General features: G+C 44.1%; 1 protein-coding gene across 1 annotated transcript; it reads left to right on the top strand.

Moving 5' to 3' along the window:
• Positions 1-1,863: 1,863 nt before the first annotated feature.
• On the top strand, positions 1,864-13,698 carry cfap57 (cilia and flagella associated protein 57). Its single transcript, XM_076096727.1, has 21 exons — positions 1,864-2,020; positions 2,188-2,501; positions 2,594-2,844; positions 3,491-3,656; positions 3,741-3,893; positions 5,344-5,477; positions 5,680-5,845; positions 5,955-6,068; positions 6,385-6,597; positions 7,049-7,222; positions 7,960-8,121; positions 8,400-8,555; positions 9,476-9,569; positions 9,657-9,847; positions 9,944-10,117; positions 10,219-10,377; positions 10,803-10,946; positions 12,169-12,285; positions 13,061-13,195; positions 13,291-13,428; positions 13,576-13,698. Exons 1-21 carry the CDS (start codon positions 1,864-1,866, stop codon positions 13,696-13,698), a joined length of 3,435 nt encoding a protein of 1,144 aa, XP_075952842.1.
• The last annotated feature ends 1,809 nt before the right edge of the window (positions 13,699-15,507 follow it).

The raw sequence follows: 15,507 nt of genomic DNA, 5'->3' as shown, positions 1-15,507 counted from the left end.
TTTCTTCTTTTCAGCTTTTCTTAAGTCATAAACACAGGAGAGAAGACAATTTAGATCAGACTGAGGAAATGAATCACCAGAATTAGTTTTTTATATTTGCCTCAAAGGGCTTCTTTACTTTCATGATCCGATATGGATTTTTTTCCTCCACAACAGAGTTCTGAATGTAAAAATGTTGAAATAAGCTAAACCTTAAAGGGGCGTAAAGCAGTCTGTGAAATGTGTCGACCTCCTCTGGTCAACAACATCCCCGATAGACTAAGGAAACTGCTTCTCATTGCATGCGCTTCATTCATATCAAGATGAAATGTATCATAACATGGGGACAAGGCGTGTCATTACAAAGGCCTCTGCGTAGTTCACAGAGAGGTGCTGCCTACATTTGACCCAATATGGAGGACTCTATTGGTGTGTGCTTAGTGATGTGTGAAGGTGCATTCATTGCATCAGCAATGTTGGGAAACAGCAGCCATTTAGTATCTACCAGGTATTTGCATTCAGGTACTGATCTGTCAGAGCTATAACAGGACCTGGACCAATGAAAAATCCCTACAACATGTAAATACTGACTTTTTGTTTGTTTGACAAAACACTTAACTAAAGGTCCACGTACTCCTTCTTCCAAAGCGTTCGACCATATCCTCGGAAAACCGGAGTTTTCCGTGGATGGTATGGATACAGTATGTTTGCATTAACATTAACCTGCTACACTTTCTGGTCCATGATTTGTGTTGAGGTTGAACTTTAACCTGGTACTGTAAACTAAGTCACCACTAGTTTGACTGTCCTTCAAAGGCAACTCCCTGGTGCTGAAGTTGTAACTTTTTTTCATAGGAGGGGATAACGATTGCCTGAATGCATCATTAGTTTTGGTGTCGGTCAGCCTGCATATTCGGGACTTCTAAATGGGCTGTATTCATTTGACTGGTCAAATAATTGCAATAATGTCTTCTTTTTTTTTTAGGCCAGTTTGTTTGGCTGATCACAGAACAAATGTACAGTTTAGATGGACTTTATTGTCCCCAGGGGGAAACCCAGAGGAACCCGCATACAACAAGTTGTATTCACACAAACAATAAGAAAAGATAAACGGCCCCTATGCTGGTTTCTCTGTATAGTGCAGCATCACTCGCTCTGAAACATGAAACCACTCACTTGTGTTATAGAATCGTGCCATTAAAGCCTTTAACTTTCACAATCTGGATTGCTGTGATTTTTTTATATTCACACCTGTAAAAAGTAAACTTCTAACTCCTTCTGCTGCCAACTCAAACAAACTGATCCACATGCATGTATCAGGCTCCTAAATGTTCGATCACTTTCATCACTATCGATCACTATCAGTATTTTTACTATCAGAGTAAAGTATACCAAGTAACTCAGAACTGGAACGGGCCTACAGAGCTGGAGCAGGTCACCTTACATTCCACCACGAGACAACTCAGCCCTTCAACACTCATGCTGTTGAGTTGCGTTGCGTCGCTAGGCAACGCCCCCAAAATCCCGCGAGACGTCATTAAGAAAGAAGCGGACATCAGAAAGTAGGAAAACAACAGTTTGCCTGTTAATTATAATGTCCAGGAAAATATAAAGAAACGGAGGGGTTAATTACAATGTCTGTATGAAATGGTGGATGGAGAGACGAGCAAAACATAAGAGAGGGTTATTTAAACGAATATTTAAGTCCTCGCGGGACATCTTGGGTTGCCTAGCGACGGGACTCTAATCACCCATACCAGCTGTTTTAGTCAGTCGCGTGAGCTTCATTCTGGCTATAGTTAGCTAGTGCTAAAACTAAATGCATGTATGTTGGTGGAGAGTCATTTTAAAGTCTGAAAAAACGTTTTAAACTGAACTGTAAAAATGGCCACTGTTGTTGCACAGTCTCATTTCATCTTCGGTCTGCGGACAGGTGTGAGGAACAACTTATGTTTCGTCGATGAGCAAACGGTCGTTTTCCCCGGTGGAAACAGCTGCGTGTGCTTCAACACCGTCCAGAGATGTCAGCGGTTCATTCCAGGTACGTTACAGCTTGTTAAGTGATTTAGAATAATTAAAGCACCTCGCTAATGTTGTTCCCGTCAGCCTGTTTAGGTTAAATAGTTAATGTGGCATTATATTCTTCTGAAATTCCATTTATTTTTCTAATGCTTGTTGTTTGTCGTCCCGTTTCCGTCGTCTCTCCAGGCTCGGAGAACAGCCAGGGCATGCGCGCGCTGGCCATCAGCGCCAACCGGCGTTACCTGGCGGTGGCGGAGTGTGGCGGGAATGCCACCGTCACCGTGTTCGACCTGCAGCACGAGCAGGGCAGGAAGAGGAAGGTTCTGACCGCCGGGGACGTGCTCGTGCAAGAGTTCGTGTGCGTGGCTTTCTCCCCCGATTCCAAGTACCTGATAGGCCAAACGGGCGGCCCGGACGGGACGCTGGTCTTCTGGCTGTGGGAAAAACAGAAAGTTTTGGCAACGGTGAAGACCGGCAACTCCATCAACTCTGTCACCCAGGTGAGTCGTCCGGAGGCAGCCACAGCTCTCGTGCATTGCAGGCGCGCGTGCTCTGCACCCGTTGTTAGCGTTTCATGTGATGCCCCCACCAGGTCAGCTTCAGCCCTCACGACAACACGCGGCTCTGCGTGAGCGGCTCCGGTGTCTTCAAGCTGCTGCGCTACTCAGAGGGAGCGCTGAAGCAGAGCCGCACCGCGAAGGTGGAGGCCGTCAACTTCCTGTGTCACGCCTGGGTGACGGAGGAGCGGGTGATCGCCGGAACGGACGCGGGCAGGCTGCTGGTGTTCGAGTCGGGAAACCTGCGGAGAGAGATCTACGTGGCTACTGAGGCTGCGCAGGAGCAGTGTGACATCAGGTCAGAGGATGGAGCTCATTACTGTGATGATGTGGTAGCATGGCTTAGCCACATATTGTTTTATATACTCATATGTCACATAGGACAAAGTGTGAAGGATAGGACAGATGAGAGTTTAGTCCAAATGTGTGTTATAGAAAGATTACACTGAGTTTATTCTCAACAAATCCTGAAACACCAATGATGAATTCATCCTGCCAACAAGCAGAGGTGGCCATTTAAATCACACGGCTTGGACTAAAGTCAGACGTCTTGATTCATGAATCTGATGACTTTAGACTTGAATTGACAAAATAAAACAATAGTTCAACAGCTCAGCGCTATCACGTGAACACAATTTAGCAAACTGCATCCGCTGATGAAGGCCTGGAGATGTAGCTGAAAGCTCTGGAAAAAGCTTTTTATGTCATGCTCGGAAATGTATTTTTGTTTAATCCCACTAGCAATAAAACAACAGTATACACAGTATCAACAGTATTTTTTTTACTGTGATTCTGGGTATAATGGTGGTGCAGCAGGTCATTGGTTATTTCAATCAAGCCAACTTTTCCGTATGGTTTTGGTGCATCCGGTTGAACTGAGCTGTTTGTTTTTGCTGAATATCCTTGTTTTTTCCCCATAATTCACTGCACAGGCCAGTGGAGATGAAGAAGATCACAGACGCTGACGTGGGCGAAGGTCCTCGCATCACAGCCATTCTGTCCTACTCCAAGGGCTTTGCATGCTCTTTGGGTCCCGGCACCGTCTGTCTCTTTGAAAAAAGCGAGGAGGACGGCTACAGAAGGAGCAGGGAGATACGGGTGAGTGTTCATGCAGGTGACGGCGGTACTGCAGACTCTGTGTGAGTTTCAAAAGGATCACGTGTGTGTGTTGTTATCCGTCAGATGCCAGCAGACCCATGCAGCAATGAGCTGACCTCGGCTGAATGCCAGGAGATCCACACCATGTGCATCAGTCCAGCAGAGGAGACTCTGGCCGTCAGCACAGATAGAGGACAGCTGTACAGCTTCAGCCTCTCCTCTGTGGTGCTCAACAAGGTGGAGTCACCTCTACCTGCACCATCACTGACACTGTGTTAAAATAAACACCGCCTCATCGTTCATTTTAATTAGACCACTGCGTTAAAGGAGAGCTCGAGCAAAACATGGAGGGTAAAAACTGTGGAAAGGTTTTATATTAAGGTCCTTGTAATAAACGTTTCTTATTAGGTAATAGGCATCTTATAAGTCCTTATAAGATGCTTATCAACAGTATTATGTGTTAATACGACTATATAAGTGTTAATGATATCACAAACACCTTTATTGTTAGATTATAAGCATTTATAAGAATAATGTTTACAGTTTATAGACTGCTTAAGAACGTTAATTATAGCTTTATGAGTGTCTTAATAAATCCTTTACTATGCAATTATTAACAGTCAACTATGCCTTTGAAGCTACTGGATCCAAAGCGAGAACAATGCCTTATTAAGTATAATAGATAATTTATTATACACTTATTAACAGTTAACTTTGCTTTTCACAGCTCATGTGCAATGAGCACTACATGTTGTCAAGCTTGATTGAATGTGAATAAAGAAATATATATATATATATACATATATATATATATATATATATATGTATATATATACAGTATATACACAATGTTTTAGCAGTAAAGCACAAAAACACCCTTTAACACAGTTTGATTAATTTTTTTTGAACTTTCCATCATTTCCACGTAAATGGCAGCCAATTACCTGACGCTTACTACAAGGACCTTAATATAAAGTGTAACCAAAACGTTTGCCTCAATCCAATCTGATGTCACCGGACACTGTGTTGGCCAATACATGCACGCCCACATTCCTGGTAGTTACTCTTTCACGTGAACATTTCTACAGTTTACCTGGCAGTTGTCGATAAGGTAAAAGAAGACCAGTAAGATGAAATGTTGTAGCCGTAATCATATTCGGAGCTGAATAATTGTACTCTATGTCACAGTTCTGTTTTGTAGAGGCTGATTAACCATCAGACGTACTCAAACCGGCCTTTCTGGGTCGTATTTCATTTTCTTCGCTATGGACGTTTCATTTTGTTCAATGAAGGGCTATTTTACAACCAGAATCCTTATGCTATGCTAGGACTAGCTAGTCTCCAATCAGACAATGTAATTAGATGTAGTCATTCAGATGACTTTCTTTCACTTCCTCTACTTTTTCCTTCAGTCGTTACCCTCCGCTGTCTGTTCTTCTCTCTTGTTTCTCTTCAGCCATGGCTCTGTAAATGTCAATGTGGTCAACATTACACTTACTTCACATCAGCATGCTAGCGTTGTCATTCCAAGCATTACAAGCAAAACCGCTATGAAGGCGTTAAGGCTTTATTTCATGCCAGTTCCTCCCTTCTCCCTCTCCCATTGCTTCCTTGGCACATTCTTCCCCCATGTTTTACACACCTTATGTCGACTCTATCAACCTTTGTTTGTAACTCTGTCCATCAGGAGGAACATTTTGAGTTCCTGTCGCAGTCCTTCCACTCTCAGTCCATCACTGGGTTGTCCGTCTGCATTAGAAAGCCGCTGGTGGCCACCAGCTCTCTGGACCACTCTGTCCGCATCTGGAACTATGAAACAAAGTAAGAGATGAGATCACACCATAGCCCTTTGCTATTTTGTTCATGACCAGTGATGTATTTGCTTAATTTATCCACACTATCTTTGGCATCGTCATACACATATAGATTGGTATTCAAACGTGATTTGGAAAAGTGTGTTCAGTGTTATGTTTGTACATGCTGCTGTGTCTCTCCGTGGATGCTCCCTGTGTTTCGTCACTAGGTTGTTGGAGCTGTACAAGGAGTTCCAGGAGGAGGCGCACAGCGTGGCTCTGCATCCCACTGGCCTCTTCATCCTGGTGGGCTTTTCAGACAAACTCCGGCTGATGAACCTGCTCATCGACGACATCCGCACCATCAAGGAGTTCACTGTGCGCTGCTGCAGAGAGGTGGGTTACATGTGGGTTAAATAATGGCAGATATCACAGCCACATGACGCACCTTTGAACTCTTACCGTTTTATTTGTATTTGTTCTACTTTCTCTCTCCACACCTCAGTGCGCTTTCAGCCACGGTGGCCACATGTTTGCAGCCGACAACGGAAACGTCATCCACCTCTACTCCGTCACCTCTTTTGAGAACATCCTCAATCTGAAGGGCCACAACGGGAAGGTGAGTCGGTCAGGAGAGAGTATCAATGCGTGTGGAACGAGTGAGTTGGGGATCAGAAGCGCCTTTATTCGCAATTTGATTCAGTTTTTTTATTTGTTTTACATCTCCCTCAATGTACTTAAGAAATAGAAATAGCAGCTAGGGACAAGGACAGACTAGACAGCACATAACATAAGTCTATATATATATAATATTATATAGATTACACATATGACCAACAATAAAAAAAGGAATAAAATGTCTCTGTACAAGTCAAGAGTTCTGTAAGATATGAAACAAAATGTACAAATACAATTACATAGTTTCTTTTTTGCAGGTGCGAGGCATTGAATGGAGCCTGGACGACACCCGGCTGGTGTCATGCGGGATGGATGGTGCCGTGTACGAGTGGAACACGCAGACGGGTAAGCGTGAGTCTGAGAGTGTCCTCAAGTCCTGCAGCTACACGGACGTGGCCTTCTCCTCAGACTGCAGGACAATGCTGGCCGTGGGAACGGACCTCACCCTGAAGGAGATCCAAGACTGTCAGGTGAGTGAGAGCAACACTGTACCTCTGTTGAGTTTCCATCGGTGGAAACGAGTGGAAGCGCAATGAGCTTAATGTCTTCTTCATGTGGGAGGGGAGTTTTAGGAACGATACGAGACACTTTTTAGTCACAAACCAGAATGTTTGGGAACCTCTGGTAATAAATGAATCACTGGCGGCTCAAATAAGTCTCAGACCTTTACATTTTTATATTCAGCATTGTAATAATTCCTATTCTATGTATGGTTTCATATCTTTTGCCAACAATGCTGCAACAATGTATCTCTGGCTATAAAGCAGGAAGGAACAAGGAAGTTATTCTGTAACTAATTCAGTTAAAGGCCTTCTTCTTGCACATTCCTCTGCTCCTAATATAAAATATTCACTGCCGCTCAAGAAAAAGTGAATTTGTTATTGTTTGCCCTCCCAATTGAGTGTGTCATGGGTTCCACAGGTCCTGAGGGAGGTTCCGGCCGATGACGTAGCTCACACCGCTGTGGCGGTGTCTCACTCTGGCAGGGTGGTCTTCACCGGGACTTCCAGTGGGACCATCAGAGCCATTAAATACCCGCTACCGATCCAGAAGGAATGGATCACGTACCAGGCTCACTGCGGCCCCGTCACCAAGGTGGGTCCACATGTTGATGCACACTTTGCACATGCCACACAGGCTTCAAACTACTGGAGTTTTTCCCATTGTAAACAGTTTCAACATGTTTTTAATATTTTTTTAACACACATACCAAAAAAACTGTCATGCTAACAATAAGTATATGTATCTATCTATCTATCTATATTTATAATATAATAAACCAACAGCTTGCTTCACTCTATGGTCAAAAAGGGGTTAAAATGAAATGAAAAACTGAAGAACATCCCGATCAAAGCCTCATGGGATGAGGAGAGGATGTCTGTGGTCCAGCCTGAAGGGCGACATCGTCTGCTTTAATGTTTAGCAGGACCGTTGCATACGGTGTGACTGCAAAGAGTGCTGTTCATGCAACTGGATCAGAGGTTTCTAAAAATAAAGGACCAATAGTCATGAAGGATTTGGTAAGACCAAAGCATATGCATCAGTGAGGCAGACGCTGGTTAATGTCAGCATAGATGTGATAAAGTGTGGTGTATGACTTATTTAGACCGTGTTTGGCACATATGGATGAAGAGTGGACCCGGAGAAGAATATCATCCCATAAATGACCCTCTGACCTGCTCCCATGATGGTTTGACATTGAGGGACTCTCATATCCACATTAGATGATACCTTGTTGAAAGTTGAAATATGTTGAGAGGGAGAAATGATCTCCTATGTCGACCATCATAACAAGTCTGTCTAACTGACCGCTGACTTGGTGTTCCCTTTAGATGGTGACCACGTTCGACGATCAGTTCCTGCTGACGGTGTCAGAAGATGGCTGCCTGTTGATGTGGAAGGTCATCGACAAGGAGGGCCGAGGACTGAAGAGCAACAGGCAGATCATCCACACTGAGGAGATCCTCATCACCAAGTCAGACCTGGAGGAGAAGGTGTGTGTGTGTGTGTGTGTGTGTGTGTGTGTGTGTGTGTGTGTGTGTGTGTGTGTGTGTGTGTGTGCGTGTGTGTGTGTGTGTGTGTGTGTGTGACTGCATTCGGACATTTTACTTCCATATGTCTCAGTTATTGATAGTAGTAACATGAGCTTGAAAAACACAGATATATTTGCCTCCGTTGATCTCATTGAGATGATGAATGATCACATAGGAATTGGTTGGTAACATATTGGGACATCCAACACAAGTGTCCAATCCCATGTTGTGTGTTGCAGACCCAGAACATGCTGGAGCTAAAGATGCGTCTGAACGAGCTGCAGATGGAGAACGAGTACCAGCTCCGCCTGAAGGACATGAACTACAAGGAGAAGATGAAGGAGCTTTCTGACAAGTTCACCCAGCAAATAGAATCTCTGAACACAATGCTACAGGTGTGCTGGTCACCTAGCACACAGCTCCACTTCAGATATACTCAACACCGCTACAGTTTAAGGCCAAAACATGTACCGGAAACCAACCATGGCTGTATTTAGTTACTATGACTGTTAACATTTTGTCATTACTTTCAAGTCATATATTATAGACAACCTATTTGCAGGATTTGCATCCCTCTATTCTCCCAGTTGTTTAACTTAAAGCTGGAGTAGGCAGTTTATTTTGGGCAAACATTCCATAATGGCCTTTCAGCATATTGTAATTCATGTGGTACCCCAGGGGAGGCAGGTTTCTGGAAACGGCAGAATTTGAAAACACAACCCTTATCCAGTCTCCTCTCTGTCCTAAGCTCCTCCCATCAGACGAGCATCATGCGCTTCCCAGAGTAACCAGTAGTACTAGTCATTCATCTCAAACATCATCCCCATCCTCATTGTGATCCCGATAACGTTATATCCTGTCCTGACACACTGTTATTCGATGCTCTAGCTAGCTGCATGTCGGCGAAGCCTTTCAGAGATGGAGAGAAAGTGTTGCTACTAGCTTAGCTTTCTGCTACTCGTAGCCGTGTGCTGCTGTGAGCTAGCGGCAGGTGGCTATGGTTAGCAGAAGGCTGAACTATTATTACCAACATTTTCTCTCCATCTCTGAAGTGCTTTGCCAGTGTTGTCAGACTCTTTGATAAGTCCGTCCTTGTTTGGGTGGCTTTGCAGTGTCGGCCGTTGTTACCAATGTGATTGGCCGAAGTCTCCCCTCACATAGAGCCTGAAAACAGAGCTAATAGGAGATGCAGAAGTCTAGTTTTCTCATGTTACAACACGCTGAAATGTTATTGTGGAATGACGGCAGACATAAAGTGCCTCCCCTGGCTTTAAGAGCCTTTATTGTCCCGTCATAACATCTTCTGTACCTATAGGCCATGAAGGCAGAGATGGACAAGCAGGCCCGCGAGCACCAGGAGAGTTCTGCAGAGGCCACTGTGAAACACTCAATGGAGCTGAAGGATTTAGGTAAGAGGAGGACAGGATCAGTGTCCGGGGGACCGTGTAACCTTGTTTCTCCGAGGATCAATCAATCTGTCTGTCAATCACACACAGAGGTATCCTACAGCCAGAAGCTGATTGTGGAGTACGAGAGGAACCAGGATCTTCAGCATGAAAGTCAAAGGATGCAGGAAGAGTATGAGAAGCAGCTGAGGGCTGCGGAGGAGAGCAAAATCCAATCCCTCGAGCAGCTGACGCAGCTCTCCGAGGCCAAGCTGCAGGAGAAGACTCAGCTCCTGGGTCAGGTCGGTCAGAGCTTTAGGGACCAGATAGTGTCTTATGGAGTGGAAGGGAAGTTCTTGTGTCCACTTTGGTTTTTCTCCCACTTTCTTTTTGTGCAGTGTCAGGAGGATGCACAGCAGCAGGTCCGTGAGTTCAAAGAGCTGATGAGGCAAGTAGAGGAGGACGAGGAGAGCAAGATCCATGACATCCAAATCCACTATGAGCAGAAACTGCACACCGAGAAGGAGACCAACACCAATCTGAAAGGAGAAACTGGTGTCATGACTCAAAAGGTGGCCGCAGTTCCTCTCATCTGCTTCCTATTGCATCTCAGTAAATCCCCCTCACATTTCTGTTTCTTCCTCCTTTTCGGTGGACGGTGGTGTGATCACAGTTCCACAGTCTGCAGAGACAGGTCGATGACCGGTGCACAGATATAAAGCAGCTGAAGCAGGAGCGACAGAGGCTGCTGGGTCTGGCCCGCTCCCTGGAGAGCGACATCGAGGACCTGAAGCGGCAGATCTCTGGACACGAGAAGACCAACCAGGACAAGGTGGCTTCAACGTTTTTCATTCAAAGAGATTACCAGCAAGGTCTCCGTGTTTTTCACATTCAGCCAATAGTTTTGCTCTATAAAAGCTTTTGTTTAGTCGTGATTTGTCTTGAAGCAGAAAGGTTTGGTTCCATCTTTTGGAGTGGGAATGTTTTTATCTCTCTAATCACATTTTAGTTTGAAATCAATAAATAGAAACACATGAAAGACGACAAAGAGTTGATATAATACAAAAGTGTGCTGTTGATGAAACATGGCCCTCTAGATGCTTTGGACTTACACGACTGATTCTGGGTCAGTGGGGAGATAAACAGCAACACCTGTATGTTTGGTATGGTGAGAAACACTGGGTCCTCCTGAACCTCTCTGAGTCATGACAATATTACATTACATACACAAAAACTGAATTTTGTTTCCACGTACAGGATCAGACCATCTCCAGCTCCAAGAAGAAGAACCAGGAACTGGAGAAGTTGAAGTTTGTTCTCGATTTCCAGTTCAGCGAGTTGAAGAAACAGACTGAGCCTCAACAAGATCAAATCAATGAGAAGAAGGAGCACATCCATCAGGTAGGTGTGTGTGTGTGTGTGTGTGTGTGTGTGTGTGTGTGTGTGTGTGTGTGTGTGTGTGTGTGTGGCCCTCCCTCGGTGAAACACAACAGCGTGTTGAACCCATTCTTGAACACGCTGGTCTGAGCGTGATCTCGGTGCGTCTTGGGTGCATTCACTCCTGCTCTTAGAGCTGTCCACTTGTCGTTGGATCACCCAAGATGCATCTTGATATCAGGTCTGAACAGGGCCTGTGCGTAGCCCCTTTCACAATGAGCTTCCACAATTCTGCAGTAAAGAAGATCCGCCGTCACGCCGGCTTTGCTTTTTCACACTGAACCAAACAGCGGCGGCATAATGCTGCATCACAGGGACTAAAGAGGTGACGTTTGGCACAACAGCAGCGGCCTCTAGTGTGTGGGATAACGGGCGCGTCGGGCAGCGACTTGTATCCTTTCATGGTAAAGTTAAAGACCATCATTTACCGTCCCGGTCATATGTCGGTTGATCTCATCCTCTACTCGGAGGTTAAGGAGCTCCTGGACCTCCTTGTTTCCCCCAATTCACTTCCATTCGGCTGCAGGGTAACTGCTGCTAGCGTTTTTGGTGGTTGGGGCACTCTCAGTACTCAGTACTACACTAGTACTGAGAGGCGACTGTGTTCCAGTGGTAGAGCCTTCAATCAGAGGATCGGCGGTTCGATCCTCGGCTCTAGTCCATGTCCATGTGTCCTTGAGCAAGACACTTAACCCCAAATTGCTCCCTCAGGCTGTTCCTGCTGCGTATGAATGTTAGATAGTCCTGATGGGCAGGTGGCCCTGTCATTAGTGTGTGAATGGCTGAATGATGACATGTAGTGTTAAAGAGCTTTGAGTGGTCAGAAGACTAGAAAAGAGATGTACAAGTACAGTCCATTTACCACTATAGTCACCAGGGACAGGGGCTGTTGCTCCAACCTGAAAAAGTTGAATTATTATATTAATATTAGTGTGTAGTTTGCTTCAGCTCCAGCCCCCCCGCCACCCCGAATAGTACAAGCAGTTACAGATAATGGATGGATGGATGATGAACTCATAAATGATGATCCACCTTTTCCAGCTGCAGCGTTGAAGTGATGAACACATTAATTATCCCATAATATGATATAAATGACTCTGAAACGGGCCGATCTGCATCAGAGACGACAGACTGGAGCTCTGCGCTGCTCTGCAGTATTGACGGCTCTGTTCTCTCTCCTGTACAGCTGGAGGAGCAGCTGCTGCTAACGGACAAGAGCAACACTCAGCTGACGCTCAGCGTCTCTGAGCTGGGGCTCAGACTGAGGACCAGGAATCAGGAGATGCATAAGGAGATGCTGAAAGTGAGCACACAGCTAACACTATGAGGGTTGCATGAGGATACACACATGCTGCACATGCTACTTTACCAGCTTTACGACGTGTTAAAGGCTGTAACAGCTATTTGATAGATGTCATATTTCTCTCCTTTCATAGAACTAAACAACATGTAACTGTGGAGGATTAAACTAAACTCTGATCGCTGTTTAATTTGACATGTTTACACTCTCACAGTGGAAATAACAGTGTTTCTCTGGGGCACTCGGTTGTCAAAGTGACCCATGATGCTTGATGGGCGGAGACCTGAGCACATGTCAGAGCAGGAAAAGCTCCGTGTAAATACCAACATCGATGATGCTCCATCAGGTTCCTTGCTGAGCAGTGGCAGAGGGACAGCAACACATTTATCTCACTCAGACTAGCAACAACTAAGCCTCTTCATGTACAAACGGGCAGAAGATTAGAGGCAAGTGAGAAAACATCCATTCTGAGCCTGATCTGAATAGTTTCCTCTCCTGTGTCTATGACATAGCAGGTTTCAATAATGCTGCTGCATGCTGGGTAATGTCACAGCTACATTCTTCTTCACTGCCCGTAGTCAAAGAGCGCCTAGCGGCTCGAGAACGCTGCAAGCTGGAGGCCGAGAAATCAGCGCATTCTGAAACAATGAACAGGCACTGCACTGGTGTCATAGAAAAGGTCATCGTAAAGTGTGTCACAAAAGATAATGGATCACCAGAATGTGTTCCCTCACTAGCCTCTGTAGAAGATAGATGTGAATATATTTTCCTCGGACAGGTGAAGGATCTGGAGACGCATCTTCAGCGGCTCAAGTCAGACCTCCACGAGTGTGTCAGCTTCATCCAGGACCCCAGGAAGCTGAAGGAGAGCGTGCAGACGATCTACGCCCGCTACGTACCGCAGACTGACGAGGTGAGCGCTTCATGCAGTGGGTGGATCCCTTAGAGCCGACAAAGAGATGCTTTAATAATTCCCGTCTTATTGAAACTTGTGATTCACATTCCAAGGTGAAGAAAAGCAGCACTGACGAAGACGTTCAGAGAACGGTCGGTCGTGATCACCAGGAGAAGACCGTTAACGGTCTCAGGACGAGGCTGGCCAGATCTGCTGAGGAGCACGCGAGAGCCTACGTCAAGATCATGAGGGTACATTATAGAACCCAATACTGCACTCTGAAGTTCTACTTCCTGTTGAAACAATCGGTGTCTCTTCACATTCAGTAGATCTACTTCCTGTGCGTTCTTTCTTGAAGACGAGATGTTCTAACAGTGGTGGCCCTCTCCTCTCCGCAGGAGAAAGGAACTCTGATTACTGAAATCAACGAGCTGCGCAAGGAGCTGCACATGGCGAGGACTCAGCTCAGAGACCAGACGGCTCAGCTGGCCGCCCTCGACAGGTCCGACAGGTTTTTATAAAAGTCCACCATGAGGACTTTTATAAAACACTTCCTGTTTTGGCTGAGAACTCCTGAAACATGAGGTCTCAAATCACACCTAGTTTTTCGTGGATTCCTTCATTAACAATGAATCTGACCAAAACAGAGTTTCTGCAATTTGAAATGGTTAATATTCCATCAGCTCTGTCTTTACTTCACCAGAAAGATGAATGTTGAATCAACTTATACACAGCTTATTCATATTTACAACTATTTGAAAATAAAGACTTGACATGTCTCTGATCATCATTGTGAATTTGTATTTGGTCTCACACTTCACTCACAGCCATCAAATACTGTTCATAAGTCCTTATAAGAGTGTTATAGTAGCTTTCATACAATAGCTAATAACTTACAGTGCTGTCACGTCACTTAAAACTCATAAAGTTATGCTATAACGTGTTATTGATGTTTGTAACACATTATTTCATTTCAGAAACGTAGAAATAATAATCTGTTCTGACACGTTGGAGCAGTTCTCTCTGTGTCTGAATAACTGAATAAAGTTATGGTAGTTATAATGTGCTGTGTAACACAGGACTCATATTCTTCTTTTTGATGTGTTCTCATTATTACTATGAATATTAACAGTATTATTGTGATTATCAAAAACAATCATCCACAACTTCCCCAACACTGACAAACTCCCATCTGCCCATAAACCATTATATTCATAATTTGTTGACAAGGCAGAGAGAAAGATAAGCAGAAGGAAAGAAACGCACACAGACACACACACACACACACACACACACACACATAAACATCGTTGTCACTTTGACATGGAGGTATAAAGCATCATGAACGCTGAACTTATAAAACATTATTTCCACAATGTTTTATTCTTTATAACCCTTAAGAAGAGTTTTATGAAGCCTTATGAATTTCAAACAAAGAAACAACTCAATCTCATCAAACTTGTGCTGCTGCTGGGTCCGTGTACGTTTTAGTCATCTGTTTTACCGTTAATTCGGAAAAACCAAAATACGGAAATACCATGGTATTCTCGTTTTTCGTTTCAAACCAAGAACGGGAAAACGGAAATGGGCGGTCGTATTTCCGTTTTTGGTTCTGAATTCAAAAACGGAAAAACCAAGAACCAAAGTCAAAAAAGGTCCGTGTACGTTTTAGTCATCTGTTTTACCGTTAATTCGGAAAAAACAAAATACCATGGTATTCTCGTTTTTCGTTTCAAACCAAAAACGGAAAAACCAAAGTCAAATAACGAGCCGTATTTCGTTTTTGCAAATCCCTTTTTTGTTTTTTCCTTTAAAACGAGACGCAGAGCACAACAGGTAACCCGGAAAGAAGAATATTTCAAAATAAAAGTGAAGGCGATATAATGACCGTAAGCAAGAAATTAATACATTAATGAATTAATCTGGGCCGATGGGAGTGCGTTAGCATCAGTAGTTGACTACATGCTGTTTAATATTCATTTACCTATGTACACAGCAATAATTAAGTTTTCGATTAATCGGTGCATTGTTTGATGCAATACAGTTCGTGATATAGTTTAATCAAAGTCATTTTCGTGTTCACAGAGCACTGATATTTATTTTTCCACCGTATTGTGCTGTTGATTTAGTGTAGGCTACGTGAAGTAGATGCAAAGTCAAAGTGTTTGCCATTTTTACCAGTAGATGACAGTATAAGTGTATTTAAACCATAGATTTAGTCATATTTACCTGTGCCTTTAGGTTATTGATACAGATGTATTTAATGCTGATTATTTCATCTGATATTTGATGTTAATGGTTAATTTGCATTAGTTGTATACATCATGTAT

Source organism: Anarhichas minor, unplaced genomic scaffold (assembly GCF_050575085.1).
Source record: "Anarhichas minor isolate MPS153535 unplaced genomic scaffold, ASM5057508v1 ptg000023l, whole genome shotgun sequence".
Taxonomy (NCBI): Eukaryota; Metazoa; Chordata; class Actinopteri; order Perciformes; family Anarhichadidae; genus Anarhichas; species Anarhichas minor.
This window is presented reverse-complemented; position numbering and strand designations above follow the sequence as displayed.